The 22,240-nt window shown below is 39.0% G+C and overlaps 1 protein-coding gene across 12 annotated transcripts in view; it reads left to right on the forward strand.

Moving 5' to 3' along the window:
* Positions 1-22,240, forward strand: part of DAB1 (DAB adaptor protein 1) — a 475,330-nt gene that overhangs the window by 394,494 nt on the left and 58,596 nt on the right. For all 12 annotated transcript variants that reach the window (XM_074831919.1, XM_074831918.1, XM_074831927.1 and 9 more), the window contains 2 exons: positions 13,521-13,660; positions 16,018-16,116. In XM_074831919.1, coding sequence (XP_074688020.1) covers positions 13,521-13,660; positions 16,018-16,116 — 239 coding nt within the window. The remainder of the gene's footprint in view (positions 1-13,520; positions 13,661-16,017; positions 16,117-22,240) is intronic.

Genomic DNA, 22,240 nt, shown 5'->3' on the forward strand with positions numbered 1-22,240 from the left:
GAAGTTTTTAGGGTATTTAATAGGGATATGGTTGGTAAAAACTGGAATCCATGATGTGGGTGCTGATAAAAGCAAGTACTGGTAAAAGCAAGGGGAAATCCACAGGTAATCTGAATACTGCAGCAGGGTACAGTGAAATGAAGAAAAGGGTGATCTTGAAGGCCTTTTTTTTGCCTGTAATAGCACTGAAAACCTGAGTTGATATTTGTTCCTGTCTTTATATGATGAACTAGTCACAGATGGCCTTGGTTGGGTAATGAACTTTTCCATCTCCCTGTTACTGTGCACGAGTGTTACCTGCAGCTCACAGTCATTCCTAATCTCTCACTGGAAGGGGTTAGATCTTGTTGAGCATGTGGATGATGTAAGTCATTGTATACCCCCCTTGCCTACTGGTAGTCTTTTAATTTTGATGGAAAGACTTTTGTGAATTGCGGAACTGGGGAAGCCTGGATTCTTGGGTCTTGATGTTGATCTAAGCTTTAAGAAGAGACATGCTCACTGCATGGCCTTTCCTCAGCAAATCCAGTAATAGGGTGTCTCTCCTCTATTCAGCTGCTTATTTTCCCCTGACCAGTAAAGTAAAAAATTCATAATACAGGTGAGACTTGACTGAAATTGGCCCAAAGGTTTGAGCGTTAATGCAGGGAAGAATGGGCATGAGAAGGGGGGACGGGGGTTTCCGTTGCTTTGCACATTCCCACATACACCCATGGAGCATGTGGCTGTGTTACTCTTGTTTCCTCGGGAAACCAGACTGAAAATAACGGCAAATAGGAAATAAAAGCAGATCTGTTACTACATAGCACATTGTAAGGGAAGAACGTTATCCACATCTCTGGATTACCAGAGTGTTTGAAGCTGCAATAACCCAGTTGTTAGCAACCATAATTTAGATGTTTTTTTTTTTTTACATAAATATGACTTATTTGAAGTATGTTGAATTAGGAAACTCATGAATAAATATTTTGACATAATCAGAATTATATGGCTAGAAATTGACCTACTTTGCATGACAGATGCTTGAGAATCCCCCAGCTAATAGCATACTAACCTGGCATAGCAATGCCCTATCTTACAATACACTAAGCTGCATACAGACATTAAATTATTAGATTGTTGGGTTTTTTTCATGGAGATTAGACACAGTCAGTTTTGTTTGTAAATGAGTAAGTTATAGGCAAGTTATTGAGAAGGCATTGGGGTGCAGTCCAAAGGAAGACTTGTGCATCATTTGATCAATGTTTTCAGTGTGGTCTCAGAAAATACTATTTGAGGTAGAAATAGCCAGAAGAGATTGATGGTACCAACAACCAAATAACTAGAGTATTGCAACAAGTAGACAGGTCTTGCGCTCTTCAGAAGATAAGCACAACTGCAAGAGGAATAATAATGTTTTAAGAGTTTGGTAATATTTTAATTATATAAATAGAATCTATTTTTTCCCTTGAGACTGTTCTTTATGCCCATGTTGATTTCAGCAGACTGATTTTATCTGCATGTCCTTAAAGTTAATATGACAAGGATTTTGTACAGGTTGAGTTAATAGAGGATCTGACCTTAGAATAAAAGTCTTCTCCTTTTAAGTTTATATGGATTTTTTTTTTTTAAAATCATCTTCCTTTATTATTGTAAGAAACACAGGTTATGAAACAGTTTAGGTGCACATTGCACAGAGTATAGTTTTCAAGCTTCATAAATTTTTGTTGTTCAGTTCTAGCACAAGAAACAGTAGTTCTTTTATTCATGAAGTACCGTTGCTTTTTATTTTTAATGGGAGAAAGGTAACTTTATCTTGGCTCAGTTTCAGTGAAGAAAACCCTCCTCTCTTTAATTCATGCAATGAAAAATATCATATTCAATTTCATCAGCTCCTTTATTTGCTTCCCATTTAAAGAACTTCTGTAGATGAAGTCAACTTTGTTCACTTTTTTCCCAGGTTCTTCAGAGGAATATGATTTTGCTGTCTTGTAATGAGCTCTTGTTACCACAAAGGTAGTAAATCACATGTATAATCTTGGCAAATACTTCGTTCTCTTTCAAGCCTTAAGCAGGGACAGACTGAGACACAGCTCCTACCTTCTATCTTAATTTATTCCATCTGCTTAAAACTTCCTAGAACCAGGTTAAACTGTCCCTTTAACACCCTTCTTCCAAAAAGGATACGATTTGGTCATCCTTGCAGTGCCCAGCTACCAGACACAGCCTTGGGCAGTAGGCAGAGGTACTGCTCTGTTGGGGATGGAGCTCCTCCTTGTAGTGAAGGCATCATTTTTAAATAAGTCATGTTTGAAGGACACTGATTTGCAGTTGGGCAACCTGGATACTTTGTAAACTTCACCAAAGGGGAAGAGACAGCGGTGATTATTTGGCTGGGTTAGTTATGGTCACCCTTTTCAAGAACTTATCTGTGGCTTGCAGAGCTTGGAAGTAGGGTTGTTAGTGATTTATTTCTGGTTGCACTATACCTTCCTGACATTCCTTAGATGAATACCTCTGGACTGGTTTGCAGGTGGCTCAGCAAATTTGTTAAAATTTGTAAAAATTTTGGTAGCACTGAACACTTGGCTTTGGTTTTTTGTCCTGTTTCCCCTCACATACCAACAGGCTCTTCAGATTCAAACATTCTAGGTTAGCTTGGTGGACAGTTGGATCCTTGTGCCCTTACAACTCAACCCATTCACCAGATGTCTTGAAAAAGTACCCCAACTTTTCCCAGTTGAGTAATTTCCTTTCTTTTTACTTGGAAGTAGAGTTATCTGGTGGGTTTTGTCAGTTTGTTTTTACTGTATTTACTTCTCTAACAGTGTTCTCTTTCATTCTTAGTTTCCTGAGTGCCAGCCCAAACACTTTGGCTCCTGGATGCCTGATTGATGTAGTCCCAGAAACAGAAGAGTTATCCTGACGCGCTGATCCTCCGTGGTACTACACACACGAGAGATGCGCAAACCCTAATTTCTTACCTCTGGAATTTGTTATGGCACAGGGGTGTTTCACTTCTTATTAACGCTTTGCCCAAGGGTGATTGCCGGCAGTAGTCTTTTCATTTCTGCCTCCTGCTGCCACTTTGACAATAGGAACGGCAGCAGGAGGCAAAAATGAAAGGACCAGATTGAAAGAAGCACTTTGCCACTGTTGTAATTTTGAAATTGATGGCTTTTTTAGCCCAAAGTCTCAGGAAAAAAGCTGCTTTCCTCTTTGCCTCCTATTGTTTTTCCAACAGGGGAAGACATTCTCTGATGTTGCAGAGGCAGTGGGAGTCCAAAATGAAAATAATTTTCTTCCTGAAACATTGGATAGCAAAATGTGAACAATTTCAGCAGGGAAGTGGTTTGTTTTTTCATTGACTGCCATGTGGTGAATACTGGTATTTCCATTTGCCCATGGAAAATAAACAGCAGCTTCTTTTCTTATTGAATTAGTGTGATCATGGGATAATTTCTACAAATCTATTTACTGTGCGTTTTAACATGTCATTTTCATTCTTTTCCTTTTTCTGCATGAGAATATGCTTTGTAAGGTGGGTAAGTAGTTCTCTTCTAAGGCCACGTGTTGCCTCTAATGCCATGGCCTTGGAGCCAGCTTTTTAAGTCAGAAACTTACCGGTCTGCACGTTCCAGAGCTTCATTTTTATACTGATATCATCAGGATGACTAATAAATCCAGATGTAATTGTCAGTGCCACTAATTCCATAGGAAGAAAGGTGCAGGGTGGTTCTGCAGCTGCACTGTCGCATCGGTGATGTAGTTGCCATCCCAGCATGGTGCATGATGCAGCTTTTCTTCTGGAGTCTTTGCTCAGTGGTATCAGGGCCTAAGTGTTACTGGGGTTAAGTGAAGTGGGATGTGAGGTGGAGTGACCTTCAGAGGAGGCCAAGTGGGGGAGCTTTTATGCTACGTTTGAGACTGATTTCACCTTGTCTTCTCCAGAAGATCAAATCCTATGATTTAGATGAGACTTCATTTGCAACGGTGAACCAAACCAGTCAGGGAACAGAAGCACAACCACCAGAATCTGCAGTTTGCAGTTGGTTACACCATGTTGTGGTCTACTGCATCATTTTGTAACTGGTTTTAATGGGTACTGGCATGAGTCTTCAACAAAATAAAGTTCTACATTGATAAAGAGGGTAGCTCAAGGAGAAAGGTTGCTGTGGCACATGGCCATGATTTCATCCAGTGTGGTGCACAGTCCTATTTCTGTGTGTTCATGCAGCACTGATGCAGCAGGAGACTACAGTGTTGACAAGAGAGGGTAAAGTGTAAATCAATGAATGGCTTTGTCCTCCTGCTTTAGCTGTTATGGGCTATTGCTCTTTTCTTTGGGGACTTCAGTGTCTGTAATTAGTTATCTTGAATGTAAAGATTTTTCTCTCATTGAACATGTGAGAAATTTGGGAATGTTAATTAGCAGAGCATAACCTTTTCTTAACTTGCTCTTTTTATAGGCCCAGAGAATTAACATTTATCTTAGGGCAGCACAAGAATTTGGCATTTGTATGAAGTGAACTGATTCTCCACCCTTTCTCTTTCTTTATACATAACAAATACTAAACTCTTTGATAGAGTCATCAACAGAATGTATTGGTAGGCTTTGAAGTGTAAATTGTGAATTTGTGTGTCTCAACATGACTTTGGGGCGCCGTGTGTAAGCGCATGCATGTCTGTGTCCTGGATTAGTTAAAGTCTAATTAAAATTGTTCCTGAAAACCACATACTTAAAGCCAGATATAGGTAGACACATAAAAGCAGCTTGATTTTTTTTTCATAAATTCTGAGCACTTTTAGTTCTTGTAGGATTAAAGAGAGTCAGGGGAATTCAGCAACTGTGCAAATCTTGTTGAATGTTCACATACCAAAATGTTAGATCTTTAAATGATTAGTTTTCCTGGTGTTGGCTAGTCTTTCAGCTGCTTTAAGGTGGAAGGAAAGGCAATTCTGATTTATTTTCCTCTTCCCCAGCAAGTTCAGATTTGGTTGGGAAATTATGCATTCTGGGGTAATTTAGCAGCACCGTTTGGACTGGCCTCTTCTTCCTGATTTGGAAGTCCTTTATAGAGATTTTTGGCAGTAGATGGTATGTACTGCGTGCCCCATTAGGGCTGGTTTGCTTGGGCATATTCGTACAGCTGTAACAGGTCCTTTGGTTTTCAAAGTGGGCAGGCTTTTACCATGCCCCAATCCAAATGCAGTGCACATATAAACACCAATTAAGGATCACTATAAAATCAATTACCTTTTCTTAGTGATTTTGTCTCAGAAGCAACCAATTTCATACTGACATCCAGGCAAGTAGGTAAGGAATGAACTGGTTGATGACCCTGTTTTCCCAAGGGCTTTATTTACTTGACATTTTGATGTCTGCTTGATTTAACCATTTACCCCAGCTTTGAAACATTAGGTGAGCAAAGTTTGCTGAACTATCTTCTGTATTTTAAAGAGACAAATTGACAGATACCTGTTCTCTCTCTTCCCCTCTAGCTGTACTGAAAACATCATTTTTATTCTTAATCTCTAAGAGCAGAAAATGGATCACCAAGTTTTTCTTGTTTCACTTTTGGTTGCTCCCTAGAGCTTGCTGAACAAGGCTAGTACCCCAAAATGAAGTTTTATTGCAGTGTCTTATTTCAATTTAAATCAGTGTAGAATTTGGGATTTTAGCTGTTTCTGTATCCAGCCTGTAAATGGCACCTTACAAAATGGCTTTCAAAGATTTATGAAGACTTGCATGATACAGGGGCTGAAAGGAACTTTAATTACATTCAGCTTTTGGTCATTTCTGTGTCTGAGGATGTGCCCATATACTGTCATTGCAAAGACCATCTAAGAAAATAAAATTGATCAGTGAGCCTTCTGGCTAAAACTAAAACGAGTGCTTTGTCATCTGCCCGTGGAGCGTATGTGCTCAATCACTGCCGTCTCCAGTGTGCTTGCCCTAGACTCTCCATCACTGAGATTTGTCCAAAATTTTAATCAAACATTATTTTATACTGAGGCCTTCTCTGTAAATAATTGAATTCTTCTCTTGACATACTCACACATACTTCTTTGTACTATAAAGAAATAATTTAATCTGATCCACGCAACTGTTTTGCTTTGGAGACAGTAAAATGTACATCTTGTTTTGTATTAGCTTGTGTAGAGTATAAAGTGTTAAGATAAAAACTTGGCAAGTGCAATTGTTGTCACCTTGTGAATGACATCTCTGCTGATAAAGCTCTGATCAAAGACAGCAAATAATATGGGAGCGTCTTATTTACTTACACAGGAAACTTGGTTCTAAGAGTGGGGATGTGTAGGTGTCTTCGAGTACGGTAATTCACAGGCTAATAATGCCAGAAGCCATAAAATCTCTCAGTTGGAGGTTACTGTGAATAGCAGTTCTGAACAATCGGGAAGTACTGCTGAGATGATAGTCTGAATGATGATTGAGTTTTCCTGGAGAGCCCTTATCTCTGTTTAAAATTGTAGGTAATGTTTTTAAATTTAACCATAATAGAAGTTCATTGAGCCTTCAGAGTGGTTTCTGTGTCCCCTGTTTAAATGGTTTATCATTTTCCTTAGAAATACTCTTGGTCTTTGCATTCAAGACAAATGTTTGCATTGCTGTCAAAACGGGACATTTTGCCTTTTTCTGAGCAGAAGAACCAAGAATACCGAAGCACCAGCAGGACGGGAGGAAGGTTCTGCCTCTAGTTCCTTGTGCTAGGAGGCTCATGTGCTTCCTAATAGCACTCTTGGGCAAGGGCAGCTTATAGGAGGTGGTAGGGTTCTTGGCAGGGGAGGTTTAAAAGAGTTTTCTGAGGTTTCATGTACATGCACCTGGGCAATATCACTTTCTCAATACAGTAGACCCCAAGAGGGTTCACTTGTTGAGCCTACAGCAAGCTATCTGTAGCTGGGTAAGCTAAAAGCACTCTAGAACACATCTTGAAGATTTCTTTACGAGTTTCCTTATCAGTTGTTGAAAGGAGAAGTTTGCATTCAAGTTGTACTCATATACTGTAACCAAGGTTTTGTATAGGGTCCTAAATAGAAAAGGGATACTTATTCCCTATAAAATATTAAAATGCTTTTTAAGGTTGTAATCTACCCAAATAAATAGATTGTGTTTCACTACATCAGTAGGTTTTTTCAGTTGCTAGGAACTAGACTTTATCGATGAAATAAAGTGTGAAATCCAAAGTACATCTTCATTTAAAAGATGGCAGTGATTGATGTTGTGAGAAGATCTTGCTGGGAATGTTCTCTGGTCACTTGAGATGCATTATAGATCTGGAAATTAGACCCTTAAGTAACTCTCTTGTTAAAAAAAGTTAGAAATGGCTAATTGCAAGAAACTCGTTTGACGAAATACTGTTAGAGGAAGAGAATGCTAGTGATAACACCCAAAGTTAAATTGTGTGCACATTTCTCTTCTAAAATGTTATGTTAAAAAAAGTAAAAAGATTTTGTTTTTCTCTGTCAGATCTCTAGGTACAGCACAGAGACTTGGGTTGTTATGCTCCCAAAGACAGTGACAAATACACGACCCAGCAAAGTTTTCAACCTCTAGCAGAAAAGTTCAAAAATTAACAGCTATCAGGAGAATCTGAGAATTTGTGGAGTTTATTTTAGTTTTCAAATCCCAAATAAGCATGCTGCACTGAACTTCTTTATGCCTACAAAGAAAGAATTGCCTTCCCAAAGTGCTGCGGTCTTGGTATCAAGACCCATCCCTTTGTGTGACAGATAGTTTTGAGCCCTCTGTGTATTGGATTTGCAGTTCTGCCAAGCCATTGAGAGAAATGTGCCATCAAGGAGAATAATGTTTGAGCTTTTTATGATCCCTTCAAGAATTGCTGTTTAGTTGCCGCTGTACTGAAAGGTATATGTAATTATGTATGAGTATTTTCTCTTTTACACCTGCTTATGTACTTTTTTTTTTCCTAGGCAAATCTGTAGCTGATTAAAATTACTGTGAATTTTCTTCAGATAATTGATACCAAGTGAAACTGTGCACCATGTGTGTATGCATATGTGCCAATACAGAAAATTATGGATGCATATATATATGGACGTAGGGGTGTATGTATGCACAGCTAATGGGAAATATCTTTCACTTAGCAATTAATTTAGTAGTCTTCAGTGTGTGCAGCATCTTAGAGGTCATTCTGCACTGCAATGTTTTGTATTTTTCAGTGTGTTGGTGCTATAAAAATGCTAATTGTCCCCATGAAGAGGTAGGCTGTTTATAAGTGCATATGTGATTGTTTTTCAGCCTTGCGAGATATAAGGAGGTGTTATTTCAGGTTAGTAATTTGAATGTGTGATGGATACAACTTTGGCGATTTATTAGAAAAGGAAAAAAAAAAAAAGACAATGATGTGTCATTCTTCAGCGAATTGATTGCCAGGAGCATGTTATTGACTTTGGTGATAATATCATTATATATTTTACAGTCGTAAAATCAAGAAATTCAGATTATGCCCTGAGGGCTTCACACATTTAAATAAAGGATATAGCCATTTCCAGGGCTATTGGTTTAGATTAGTGGGTGCTGTGAAGAATGTGTAGTGTGTTATAAGAACATACAGAAGAAGCAACAGTGTGCTATTGCTTTGGTTTGCTTTGGTCTATTTTCTTTATCTATTTATGAAATACGCTCACTTACAGATCCCCTGGGAGAATGAACAGCGTTTGCTCTAAATGTTAGCATATTAATACAATGTCAGCTTGGTGCTCTGTTGGGATAACAGCTGAAATCAGGTGGAATCCTTGACTTGTGCTAGGAGTGAGGATAAGGCTCCTTGAAACACTTGCCAAAATGCACAGTGCCTGGGAAGAAAACCTTGAGTGAGCTGCAGTCTGCAAAATGAAGAGCATTGCATGTTTGCGTTAGGTTACCTGGCTCACAACTCTCCCTGTTGATGTCAAAGTCAGGGTTGAAAGGCAGCTGGTGTGCTGCTGCAATGGTAACACCCTGGGAGCAGGTCCCCGAGCAGCTCCAGTGCCTACTGCTGCTGGGTATGGCCCGGGGAGCACCTGCCTCCAGCACCCAACTGGGGCTGCTCTGACCTGGATCTTCCACAAGAGCTTATGTTCCTCTTGGACTGTTTACCAGTCACATCCTGGGACTGGATGTACTTGAGGTACTTGGATTGAGTACTTGCGGTTCGGGGTTCAGGTCTGTCTCTACCTTACTTGAGGGAATCTTAGTTTAATTAAGGTATATTGCCTCGAATAAAAATGATTGACTGTGTTAAAAGCCTTGTTTATTACTTGTGCAGTAGCTTTAGGGAGCTGGATAAAGTACCTTAACGCTGATCATGATGAGAAGCCTCTCTCTACTTTAGATGCAAGCTCAGAAGCACATTGCGTCACCAAGCTCTGGGGATTTATTATTCTCTTAAAACACTGTGGAAGTCCAAGTTCAGTGTCACAACTTGGCCGCAAAGGTTATGATTTCCTTCTCACGCAGGAGCAGTGGGTCCAGCTGGAACACATATGGCTTAATGGTGAACGGTGACATCTATAGAAGTAGATAAAATAATTACTCTTGCATTTACAGTTTAAGGGCCTCTGAGGATTATAAATCCATATTGAGGATTATAAATCTATATGCTGCAAACCAAACATTTTTTTGCTGTGTCAACAGCAGCACATTTTCTAAATAAAAGTGACCACCTTTCTAAACTGAATTTGCGTGACATCGTTAGTGGGTTTTTAGCTTTTGCAATTTTTCTCAGTTTGGGGCATGAGAATCAAATCAGTTTTAGTTTTGTTGATAACCTTGTTCCGTTTTGGATTGTAAAGTGCTTGTGTTGATGCGAACAAATGCTTGGAATATTTCTTTGCTTATAAAAAGCTGTTTATGTAAGCATTTTAGAGCAAACCATTGGAAAGTACCCATTGATATTGAAGTTAAAGTTTTTATACAAAAATTTAATTTAGGATCATTTTAGAATGACATAGAGGTGCTGGTCCTTTAAAGAAGAACACTGAGCAGATCCCTCCTACCTGTTCAGGGTACGGTGGACAACGGGGATTGGCATGAGCTGCTCACCCAGTGTGGCTTTGGCAGCTGTGGTGTTCTCTAGTCAAGAAATCCTAAAAGGAGACCTCAGGAAATGTGTTGCGGAAAGAAGCAGTTGTCATTAAACATGTGCTTCTAATTTAGCTGTAGATTATGGTCTAGTAATGATTTGAGACCTCAAGCTTCAGTTTTCCTTAAAATCTCAGTTGGTTTGTGAATGTCCCCCTTCCTACCCTTGAGATGTTATTTATAGTTCGAGGAAGGCAAGCTGAGCATGAAAGCCCCAAGATGTGGCTTCTCATTACTCAAATAAAACTGAGCTCCGGCAGTAAGTGCAGCCCTGCATCCAGGATAATCCTCCTTCCCGCAGGCTGGGACCAAGCAAGTGCAGTGGCAGGGGGTGGCTGGAGAGCTGAGCATGACAGCGGGTCTCTGCTGACAAAGGCAGGAGCTGCAAAGAAGAAAAGATTGACTCTGATTGTTACATGGAAAGAAAAAGGTGGCACTTTCCTGGGTGGGTTTCTGGCACAGGCACAGTTCTCTGGTTTAGTGGTTTAATGTTATCGCTCACCCTCCTCCGAAGCTTAAGAAGAATTACAGCCTTGTAATTCAGGCGTCTTTTATTTATGCAGTTTCAAAGAACCTTGTTCAAGAACTGTCATTAAAAAAACCCTTTTTTGTTTTAATGATGAGATGTTTATGAGAGTCCGGACTATCTGCCTTATAAGTGTCCAGTGTGCAAATGAAGATTCACCCTGCATAAATCTCACATCTCATGAGTGCTGTAAAATCGACCATACTGACAATGTTTGTCATGTGGTAATTTTCCAAGCAGGTAGAAGGTTTTTCAGTGCTGATTACTGCACCAAAATTTGGAAATACAGTATGAGCATAGATCAGGGGAGATCTGGATATATGCTAAGAAATGGTGACTGTTGCAGATGGTTGATTTATAATATAGGGCAGTGTGTGTGTGCATTCTCTATGCTTTTTCATGGGACATATGCTCTAGGGTTTTACAGATGAATTTGTAGTCTCTAGTAATTTGCAGTTTCCACTGCAGTTTAAAATATCTACATCATTTTCAGGTTGATGATTTTTCCCAGTCATTTATTCCAAAAGCACTTTATCCTACTTAATCTGGGTCATAATTGACATGGGACTTGTGCGTAAGCAAACACAGCCGTAAGTTGTGTTTGAATGGGCTGTTAATGTCAGGGATTTAGTTATGTGCAGCAAAATAGATCAGAGGTTGGAATAAGTGTTCAAATAACTGATGAATGCAAGGTCGCTACCGTGACTTGGTCCCAGGAAACACTCTTGAACACTTAGATGATCATGCTATTAACTAACAGCTGCCTTCGGCTGTAACAAAGGCGTAAGGTTGAAATTTGTTGGCAAGAATGCTGTTGGAATCGGATTTTATTTATTGCAAATCAACAGGATATCTTTACAAGTATAAAAGACATATGGAAAAGTCCACTGTTGTCGTTGTACTTTGTTTTGTCTCCAGATGTTCTCCCTCCTGCCCCACTCTGGAGGCTGAGAGTAGAAAATGGTTTTTCATTGTTTTTAGCTGATGGTGCCAACATCTGTCTTGGCATTTCCCTGGGGATTGATATTAGCACTACTTCGAGTTTCTGATTTATCATTTCTGTGTCATTAGATTATTTTTTTTTAATAAAATAAATGTAAGAGCATGAAGTTTCAACTCTGTTTAATTTTTTTTGAGGGAGCAGGCGTGAAAACAAATCAAGGGAAACAGTTGGGTGGCCGCTGAACTATCACAGCAACACTTATCAACTGCCTTATTTTTAAGAGCCTATAAATGAGGCATTAAAACATTGCTCTGAGCTGATATTTTTCATTGAAAGAAATAGTATTTGTGTGCTCACACTCAAAGATCTCAATATGCTTAAAATAGCTCTATTTTTTAACATGTATTTAGTCCATCATTTGGGGGAAGGAGAACCAGATGAGTATTTTAATTTGGAATTACTCTTCATTGGTCATATATGCTCTAGTTTTTCTCACAATGATGTTGTAAAAATTTAAATCCCATAGTTTCAAACCTAGCTTTTTGTCCACTTGGTGGGTGTGTAACACTAGCAAAGTTGACCCAAGTGTTGACTGCTGAAAAAGGTGCTTTTAATAGAAATTGAAACAAAATAGCTTTTCCCTCAAAGCTTCTGTTCTTCTGCTTATCAAAAACGAGCTGCACAGAAGCAGATTTTATTAAATTTTTGGTGCTTAAATCTGACCTTTCAAATAGGAATGAGCTTTGGAGAAAATTTGGGCCAAAATTCTCAAATATAAGTGTCTAAGACTAGATTCTTACCTATTGTTCATTTATAGCAGACTGTGTTCATTTTTTACACTAGCTGGAAGGATGGGACAAAATCAGTGACTGGAGCTCCTACGTGGTAATATAGGTTTTAGCAACGTCCATGTTTAGGCAAGTTTTCTGGTGGAATCTGTTGGGTCCAAGAAATTTCAAATTCTTTAAGATCTCACATCTTTGCTTTCTGCTTTGTGCCTTGGATGTTGTTTGGTTGATTGCTTGTTTGGTTGCAATTATTTACAGTTCACTGCTGGGTTTTTTGAGATCCTAGCAGGAAATTCCACAGACAGCTGCAAAATATATCTTTAATCAATTTTAGGAAGACTGATTCCCTAACTAACGTATTTCTTCCAGCTAAGACACAGTATAAACTTTTTTGCAGATACTCAGGGGAAAAAGTCTTCTTGACAAAGATGTCCCTTTCATGGATTGCTGTAGTGTCATTGTTGTGTGGTCCAGGCTAGTCTGAGCTTTGTAATTTATGTACATCGGCCTTATCAGTACTGTGCTACCTTACCCCTGATTGCTTTTTTATTAAGAAACATCTTGTGCCTTTTTTAAAACTTCTCAGGGTGAGCCTGTGAGAGCCGACTTTGCTAGTTATGTTGTTTCTGTATATGTCTGTAAGCAGAAAGAATAGAACAAGGAGACAGTATTTCTTGTGGGGGATTTAGAGCAGCAATATTCTATAGGCAAGTAATATAATTTGTTTTTCCATCATTCAAATGTTAATAGTGTAAGTATTGCTGATACAGTTAGATAAGTCAGTATACAAGGAAATAGTAGCATGTTACTATTAGAGTTTTGTCTGCAAAATGAAGAATTCTCAAGTGTATCAGGATTAAAACAACCTGTACAGATCAGAAGCTTTCAGATCCATGAGGTCCGATTCAGGCTTATCTCTTATTTCTGTAAACCTAATTTGTGTGCAAATTTCTTGCAGAAGATTTTGTATGGCAACAATTCCACTGTGAATTCATCTGAGGTAGTAAGGCCAAAAGGTTTTATTGAACTAGTACTTTTCTTCTAATTTTGTTGAAATGTTTGCATGTTCAGGTGTGGAGGTAGGAGTTAGATCTAATTTGCTACTTAATTGTGAGTATTTATTCATTTATTTTCCTTCGCATTTATGTAAATTTCCTTGTTTCCCTTATGTCTTTTCAGGTCAGGATCGTAGTGAAGCCACTTTAATAAAGAGGTTTAAAGGTGACGGTGTCCGATACAAAGCAAAACTGATTGGGATAGATGAGGTTTCTGCCGCACGAGGAGACAAGTTATGCCAAGACTCCATGATGAAGCTCAAGGTGCAGTGAAACTTTTAATGTTTAATATTATGGAGTCAAGGGGAGCAAATTTCAGGTTTAACTTTTACTCATTCTTCTTTCATGACACTGAGTCTCACTCTGGTTAATTATGTATTGAAATCAGTCAATTTTACATGAACTCCTGACTGGTATTGCTTATCCCAGTTTAATTTTAACACGTTATCTTTGAGTTCAGTAGTTATTCATGATTGACACCACTGCAATTTGTCCACAAATTATAAACAATACATCTGCAAATTGGATAATTTTATTCTGCAAAAGGGGAGGTAAACTGCTCTGAAGAAAAGTGGTATATCAGAACATTTTATATGACAGCGCTAATCAGCTACAACCCTGCCTTTGACTGTTACCTCCTGTCAGGACAGGCAGGAAGGGGTGAGTGATGGTGTGGGGTGTACGTAGTCAGTTACAGGGAGGAACTGGCATCCTCACTGTGAGGAGAATGTCTTGCACCTGTAATGGCAGGATTGGTGGGTTACAAAATCAGGAGGCAGTGCAGTGAGAGGACAGAGCATGAGAAGATAAAGAGGAGTCCCCAGAGATTTGGGAAAGAAATGAAGCAGTGACAAAATCAGATTTGAGTAGACTCCAACTTAGAGAGTAGACAGAACCTGAAAGCACTGGTGGTGTAGGAGGGTGGACTTTCTGGAGCATGCTAGACATCTCTCTCTGGCTCAATCTTTTAAAACCCTCAAAGAGCATAAGAGCTCTCTCTCTATAGGAAGCATCCTTTCTGTGGCCCTGGGAAATGTGGAAGAGCTGGAGTGGTTGAGAAGGAAGAGTAGATAGGTTTGTTTTTCTTGAGTGCATTGTTGGCCATTAGCTTCCCACCTGCACTGCAGGGTTACAAACTAGGTCTAGGAGTAAATCCTCTACAGTTTTTTTCCCCTTTTTTTCCTTCCAGTCCTCACTCCAGCACTCAGCCAAGAGAGCTGATGGATTTCCCATTACTGGTTTTTTTTAAGGAGGAGAAATCACTAAATAGTATCTTTTATGCTACCAACTAGCAGGGTTCCAGTCTAAAGGAACTGGGAGGAATATGTGGTTATTCATGAAGAAACAGCAAAGGGTGACATGCATCTCATGGTTCAGCAATCTAAAAGCAAGATCTGGTAGATAATTTACAAATCAGTTACGAACATTTTATGACAAGCAAAAACTAATCTGTTCTAAAAGGTGCACTGTTGATTTATCACATCTGCCACAACATTCCTATCTGGTTTAATTGTATACTGGATATTTCTCATCATTTCATAGTTCCTAGAAGCAATTTGGAAGAGTTGTCACTATTCTGCTGCACAAGCCTTTTTGTCTCTCTCCTCCATGGATTACCATTTTCACATCTACCAGATGCCTGATACCTGTTTGCACAGTGGCGAGATTGGTCTAAACAGTGTTGTGAGATGGCTAAAACTGTTGAGGGAAGGGAGCATTAGAAATTCACATTTGTATGTAAGGCAGCATAGCGTGAAGTTGTGGACTCTGGAAACCTAGTGTCTAACAACATGAGTTTTAAGGCCAGGCATAAAGTTTTGGGGTGACTTTTGACAGATGACTCCATTTTTTCTCTTTAATTTTCCCATCTGTGTAACAAGAACAACAACCTCATGAAGGACTTAAAGCATAAGTTAGTGGTTGTTAGAACATGTTGAAATTGCAGAGCCAGATAAAGGCTAAATATTTTTATTTATTTTCTAGTGTAGTTGATTACATTTGATCTTAGTACAGTGTTATTGGTCAGGGCAGGCTCTCAAGAAGGTGGAAATAGAAGTTACTATTATAATTATGGAATGTGTATCAGCAAGTTCACTTACGAAGTAAAAGCCTGAATTCAGGAAAAAAACTAACCCTCAATACCAGTTTTTTACAGCAGAGGTATAGTTTGATTTTGAGAAGAATATTATTCCTCTGTAAAAAGCTCAATTTGCTTATTCCAGATAAGTGTTGCCCAAGAAGTAAGCTAAAGTTGTTGGCATTTTTTTCCTCTACTGTTTATTTGGTTTTTTTCTTGAAAAAAAGGAGAAAACAAAACAGTTTATAGCTGGGAAAAGTGTGCTAGAAATGACCTTCAGCTTCCATGAAAACAAATTTCATGGAGGATTAGCTAGTGTAGGGGTTGGAATTGGAAGCACATTTGAAATGCTGTCTGGGTAGCATAGATGTGGTACCTTGAAAAAGGGGAGGAAGCCAGAAGTAAAAGGGGACTGTTCCTAGAAAGCTCTTAAGTTTTCCTAGAAAAGTGGTGAATTGTCCACAAGCAATGGACAAATATTTGTGCTCTGCTGTGGCACCTAGAAGAGTAATGAAACCAGTCAAACTGTTCTTTATTTCAACAGGGAATTGTTGCTGCGGCTCGTTCGAAAGGAGAACATAAACAAAAAATCTTCTTAACAGTCTCCTTTGGGGGAATCAAAATCTTCGATGAAAAGACAGGGGTAAGTAAAATAATCATGTGATGGAACAAAATTGAATTTTTCCATGGATGTTTCTTTAAAAGCATTTCCTAGCTGGGCGGTAATATCTCACCAATGTAAGCACACATAAAGCATCTGAGAAGCTTGAGAAAGGGTTATCACATATCAGAGCAAGCCATTAGATGACTGAGGTGTAAAGTGTAGCATGGGGACATGGTTTATTGTAAAGCCTTGTTCTGGATACTTCTGCAGAACCACTTACTTGAGTACACAGATGCTCCTTACGTGCATAACCGCTCACATCTTTGAGTCCAGAAAGTGGCAAGAAGGGATTTGTTTTCCTTCTGCCAGATAAAGAATTGCATCTTGGAAATACCAGCCCACTGTTTACGCAAGACTTTAGCAGTCCATGGTACAGCCTGGTGTCTGTGCCCATAGGGGTTTTCCCATCCAGCCTGGGCCCAACTGCACCCATCCTCTGGATGCTGCTTAAGACTCCTTGGCGGTACAGGTTAAGTGACTTTTGAGAGTCTAATGACAAGGGATTAGGATTGGAGGTTAGGATTGCCTTGGGTTGGGCTCCTTGTGTCGTGGGAAGCTGAGGGGAAGAAAACAAGCTGGAGCAGGGAGGTGCAGACAACGCCAGGGGAGTGAAGCTTATTTTCCCCACTGATGCCTGAGGTAGAGAAAGGGCAGTGGGAGCTGGGGAGCTCCTGCAGCAGCACACAGTAAGCTGGGATTGCCCTGAAGATGTCCCAGGGGAATTGTAAGAATTTCTATCAGGTCCATAATTCCTCATGAATGCAGTTCTAGTCACCATAATGCGATATACTCGTACGAACAGCAGTGATGGTCTTCTGAGGTATGCAGTAACCATAAGAGTCAGAGCTTTTGTATTGTCAGTGGTAGAAGGAGTATATCTTGTGTGGATTTGGAGGTAAAGGATACTGGGAAGTTTGAGGTTGCTGTTAGAGGCTGCCAAGCAGCAACTTGTCCAGTAGCAACTGGTCGAAGAACCTGCAGGAGGCTTCCATGCCTTATGCATTTTTTGCCACAGCAATACCATGTTTGATTTTTTTAAATTACTCTGAAAGAAGAAAACTAAGCAAAACATTACACTACTTAGATACAAAGCGACAACACACAAACTGTTTTAATCCTAATTAAAACAGCAGTTTAAACTCTGCCTTGAATTTTAAAAAGCTCTTGATTTAATCTTTCGAAAGATTAACTATTTAACATGATGCTAGAAATAAAACCCTACTGATGATAGATGAAATTATCTTGCCAGTTAATTTATATTATTAGAAAATCAATATCATTGAGCTCACTGATACGTAATACAAGTAGTTAGTAATGAAAAGCTCATTTGGAATGTGTTGTGTACAGCGTGTGTAAAGTATTCATACAAAAGCAGTGTTTAAGAGAATATTGCTGAGGTTACAGCCTCCGCTCAGAAGATAGGAAATGTCAGAATTAGGGCTGCCGGTGAAGTCGTGGTTGGGTCCTCTAATAAATAGACAGTAGAGTAGTACTTAACTATGCGATGACACACCTTTTTTTGTCCAGAGAATACCAGCTTCATTCAGTGTGCAGAACAGTGTAATACACCAAACAATCTGGTAATATTTTGTTTTCTTTTTCTTCATTGTACAGCCCACTGCCTTGCCAAGCACTCTGCAAATTGCACTGAGGCCGCACTTACTTTCCTAAGCCTAAAGCCTTTTCCTGGGAAAATAAAAAAAAAGAAAGACTAGTCCTTTTGCACTTCCCTGTGAATGTTTCACAAACATTGGGCTTCTTTTTATAAAATAAAGAGGAAAAGGGGGATGTGTTTTAGAAACAAATATGTGGTTTAGCCAAATTGCCTTTCTTGCAGCATCCTGCACACGCTCCTGTCTGCAGCTACTGAGCTGGGGACATAAGAACCAGTCTCCTTCATTTCATAACTTTGACACCCTATACTCTAAATCTGACATAACTATATCATTCTTATAGTAACCCTGTCAATCACTTACTGGGGCTTAGACTGAAACCTTTAAATCCACCTTCCAGATGTCTGCTGGAGTGATGGATGGGAGTATTGAGTTGTCCTTCCTGAAACAGGACTGTGACGCAGGCATGTGGGGAGCTTTCAACATCAGGTTTTACGTGTTGTTTTGAAAGCAGGAGAAGCGTGCTTTCCATGCCAAGCTTTTAAAGCAGGGGTGCATGAACTCCTCTTCTGGTTCTTCACAGCCACCATCCCTCTGGATTTTTCTCCAACTTGGGTCTCTCCATGTCCCGAAGTTTCACATTCTTGTCCCACTCTTCTCTTAATTTCTCTCATCCAGCCTGTCTCTGCTTTGCCAACCCACAGTTGTCATTCCCATCCCTGCTGGTAGTCACATACAATCTCAACATCTGAAATACACTACTGGGTAACGTCAGCAAGAGGTCATGGACAGACCCCAACAGTGTCTCTGGGCTCTCTGAACCTGCAGGAGCACTACTGAGGCAATGTGCATTCCACAGCACAAGAGGCAGATATTTAGGGGTGATGCCCTGTGTCTTGTCCATGCAGCTTTGGCTCATCGTGGTGTAATGCTAAGAGATCTCAGCTGTTGCAGTAGTAAATAATACAGTCTGTGCAGTCTCTTGTCAGTGTCTCTGTGCTAAAGTCACCCCCAAGAAAGCTGCATGACTGCTGTAATGTGGAGTCTCCTATAAGGCAAAATAAGGACGATGCAGTTAGGTGATGCAGGACATTGATAATCCCATTCTCGATTTAGAAGCAACAAGGAAAATCCCACAAACTGGCAAAACTGGGGACGTACAATTGCTCAGCCTGGCTCCTTTGATGGGAAGGAAGCAAAAAGGGGTTGCAAAAAGGTTATGTTTTGCTCACACAGATCTTCTGATATCCATGTTAAACTTAAGAGTTTATAAAGTTTGGAGACTGATGTTCACATTTGTGCAACAGGGAAACAGGTGAGTAGGGAACAGCCTGGATAATACTGCATTTGCTTTTTCCTCCTTTAACAGCCCTCCCTGTCCCCCACAATGCTTTCCCCCTTAGTTGTGTTTCCATGATTTTGGAGTTCCCAAAAGGATATTTTGGGCCACAGTGCTCATTTATTGTTTATTTGGAGAGGTTATTAACCTCTCTAGAGAGGTAATTTTTATCATTGGCAATTGCTATCATGTCTGCCACAATGACAGTCTGATGTGATAGAAAAGAGAAAAAATATTCTGAAAAAATGTAGCCTTCTGTATGTTTAGTATCTTGTAGGCTGCTATTGGATTTTAATTTATCACAATAAAAAATCAATTTGTAGCTCAAAACTAGCAGATTTTTTAAAATTGGCAGTGTCATAGCTGACTTCATACAGATGATTTAGGGGAATTGCTCCATAATTCATTACAGATGAAGGGCTGTAGTTGGGTTACTACTGAAAATGATAAGCAAGGTTTTTTCCCCTGTACTTTACAGCTCTCTTTAATATGTTCTAGACCCAGTATTCATCAAAAAATATTGATTTTAATAATGCTGTTATTCCAGCCATCAGGAATTCTGCCCTTTGAGTAAATTTATCCATGAAGGAGATGAGGTTGAAGGTGGAATATCATTTGGGAAGAATTTATCTCACCAGGAAAAATACAAGAATGATTTGCTGTGAGTTTGCAGCGGTACAATTTAGTTCGTCTGTAGCACAGCCATAGAAATAATAACACTCCTCTCTTCTACTTCATCATTCTATTCCATGGATTAATCTGAATAGGTGCCTTCATACCACTTTTCAAACACTTGTCAATGTATTTAGAACATGATAGGAAGGGCCCTGCTTAGCAGAGTTCACCCTGCAAGCCTGTAGTTTGCATATACTGTTGTACAGAATCTCTCATCTGCTGGAGGAGCCTGCACATAGGCAGAGCAACACAAACTGTTCTGCTGTTAAAGTCCCAACATTAACTGTATATTCTGAAGTTGTATTTAGTTTGACTAAGGGTGTTCTCCTGTTGTATGCCAAAAATTGTCATTAGACATGAGCTTTGACCCTATTTTTTCATATAAATGTACCTTTTTCTGTCTACTGTCATATGTTGGCCATCCATCCCACCTGCCTTCTCCAGAATATGTTTGCCAAATATGTACCTCACCTGAAGGAAATACATATTTTTTTTAATTAACATAAAAAAATCTACCACAATTATTACTAAACCCAGACTTTTTCTACCCAGTGCCACTTCAGAGATTTCATGGCTGCATATTATATTATATGAAAATAATTTTTGACCATTTGTTCTGTCATATTCCCCCTGCACCCTGGTGACATCTCAAGATATCATCTTTCAAACACAGTACGGCATAGACTGAAATGTTGTGTTCTTCATTGGTAGACTTTCATTAGAGTTATTCTATATTTTCAAAAGCATGGTCTGTAGAAGGCAAAAATGGAAATAGTTGCATTTTGCTGTTTAGTATTCTCATTTTCAGGGTGGAACTTAGTGGTTAATGTATTCCTTAGAAGGCAACAAAAACCATAACTCTCAATATAGCAGGATATGCAGAATTTTTAAAGGACCATCATTGTTCATTAGCTATTTATGAGTATTATTTTGTTAATCACACACATCAGGCTATCTCCCTGTGATAGCTTAGTAATGCTTCATTAGATGTGCATGACTAATATGGTCTCCATAAAGAGGCTTTAATTGTCTCATTGTTTATTTATGTAACAATAAATCTTTGTTTACTGTAGGTTACTTTCAAAAAATTATTTAAAAATAATAATTAAATTCCATAAAATACTTGGGAAGGAAACCATTTTCTTCTACATCCATGTAATTGAGGTATGCTTTTAAACTCATGCACTTTCTAACTGCAAAATCCCGTTGACTTTAATGGAAAACCCAGACACTGTGAAAGAGAAATATGATGAAAATAAAAAATACTATTTGGCTTTAAATAAAGAATTAATTCTGTTATAGTAAAATTTTGTATCAGCTTGTGGATGTGCAAATTGCCAGAATATATGGCAGTATATATTCCTATAAGCTATTGTTACAGAAGAATATTTATCTAGACTCTACACTTGTCCAAAAAGCAAGGTAGACCTATATCAGTACCTTGTTTCTTTATGAGAAATACCCTAAACAGATGGATTGTAGGCCAGTTTATGAAGACGATAGCCATTTCACCAATTTTTCTTATTTTGTCCTATGCAGCACCCTAAAAGTGAGTTTCATTTGCATTGTCTATTATATACTTTGGAGGGATTGGCTAGTCCTTCAGAGATGTTGACCCATACCTTTATCAAAATATATGGCTTGAGCACAACCTGTGGGATTGTAAAATTTCTAGGAATACTGTAAGTGTGTGATTGAGTTGCAGAGAAGTATTGCAGTGTGTTACTCATGTTTTATGAATTTAATCTGTAGCCATTTTCTTCAGGCTGTCAGTATGAAATCCAGAAAGGGAAACTGTATATAAATATATATATATATATCATCTTGACTATCTATTCTCATTCTTGTTATCCATCCCTTACTCAAACCTTTATTATCTTTGAGGAGGATTATGTGACTGTCATGTGGAGCAGGGTTTACCTACCTGAGAAGGTGTTACTCAGTGAATAATACCTCCCCTATTCCATGGGAGGGTGACCCACCTTACCTGTAGCATTTTGTACAAAAAAATTAATTTGCCTTTTCATGCTGGCCACAGAACTCATGATTGTGCTTCTGCTTTAACTTTTAATGATGTCAAATAAATAACACCTGTAGTGGGTGGTTATAATCCTGCTGTCCTCAGATTCTTCTCTTCTAGTGAGGAAATGTTATGGCTGTGATACGATCCAGCCACTGTTTTAGGTGTCTAATCTTGCCCATCTTCCTGACCTTTTAAGCACTCTCAACTTATAATGCATAGATTTTTCAAAGTTGTTGCTAAGGCTTCTATAAAGCATTTTCCAGGTTGTTCTGAGACTTTCTCAGATTTGTGCTATAACCTCTGGATTTGCTGCTCTTCTCTACTTGATGTGAATGATAGTGTTAATTATGCTGATAGATTGTTAACAGGACAGCTAAACTTGGCTGAAAGAAAATTTTAGCAAGATTAAAATTCTAACTGTTGGCAGGAGACGTCTCATTTAAAATGTACCAA

Source organism: Strix aluco, chromosome 8 (assembly GCF_031877795.1).
Source record: "Strix aluco isolate bStrAlu1 chromosome 8, bStrAlu1.hap1, whole genome shotgun sequence".
Classification (NCBI taxonomy): domain Eukaryota; kingdom Metazoa; phylum Chordata; class Aves; order Strigiformes; family Strigidae; genus Strix; species Strix aluco.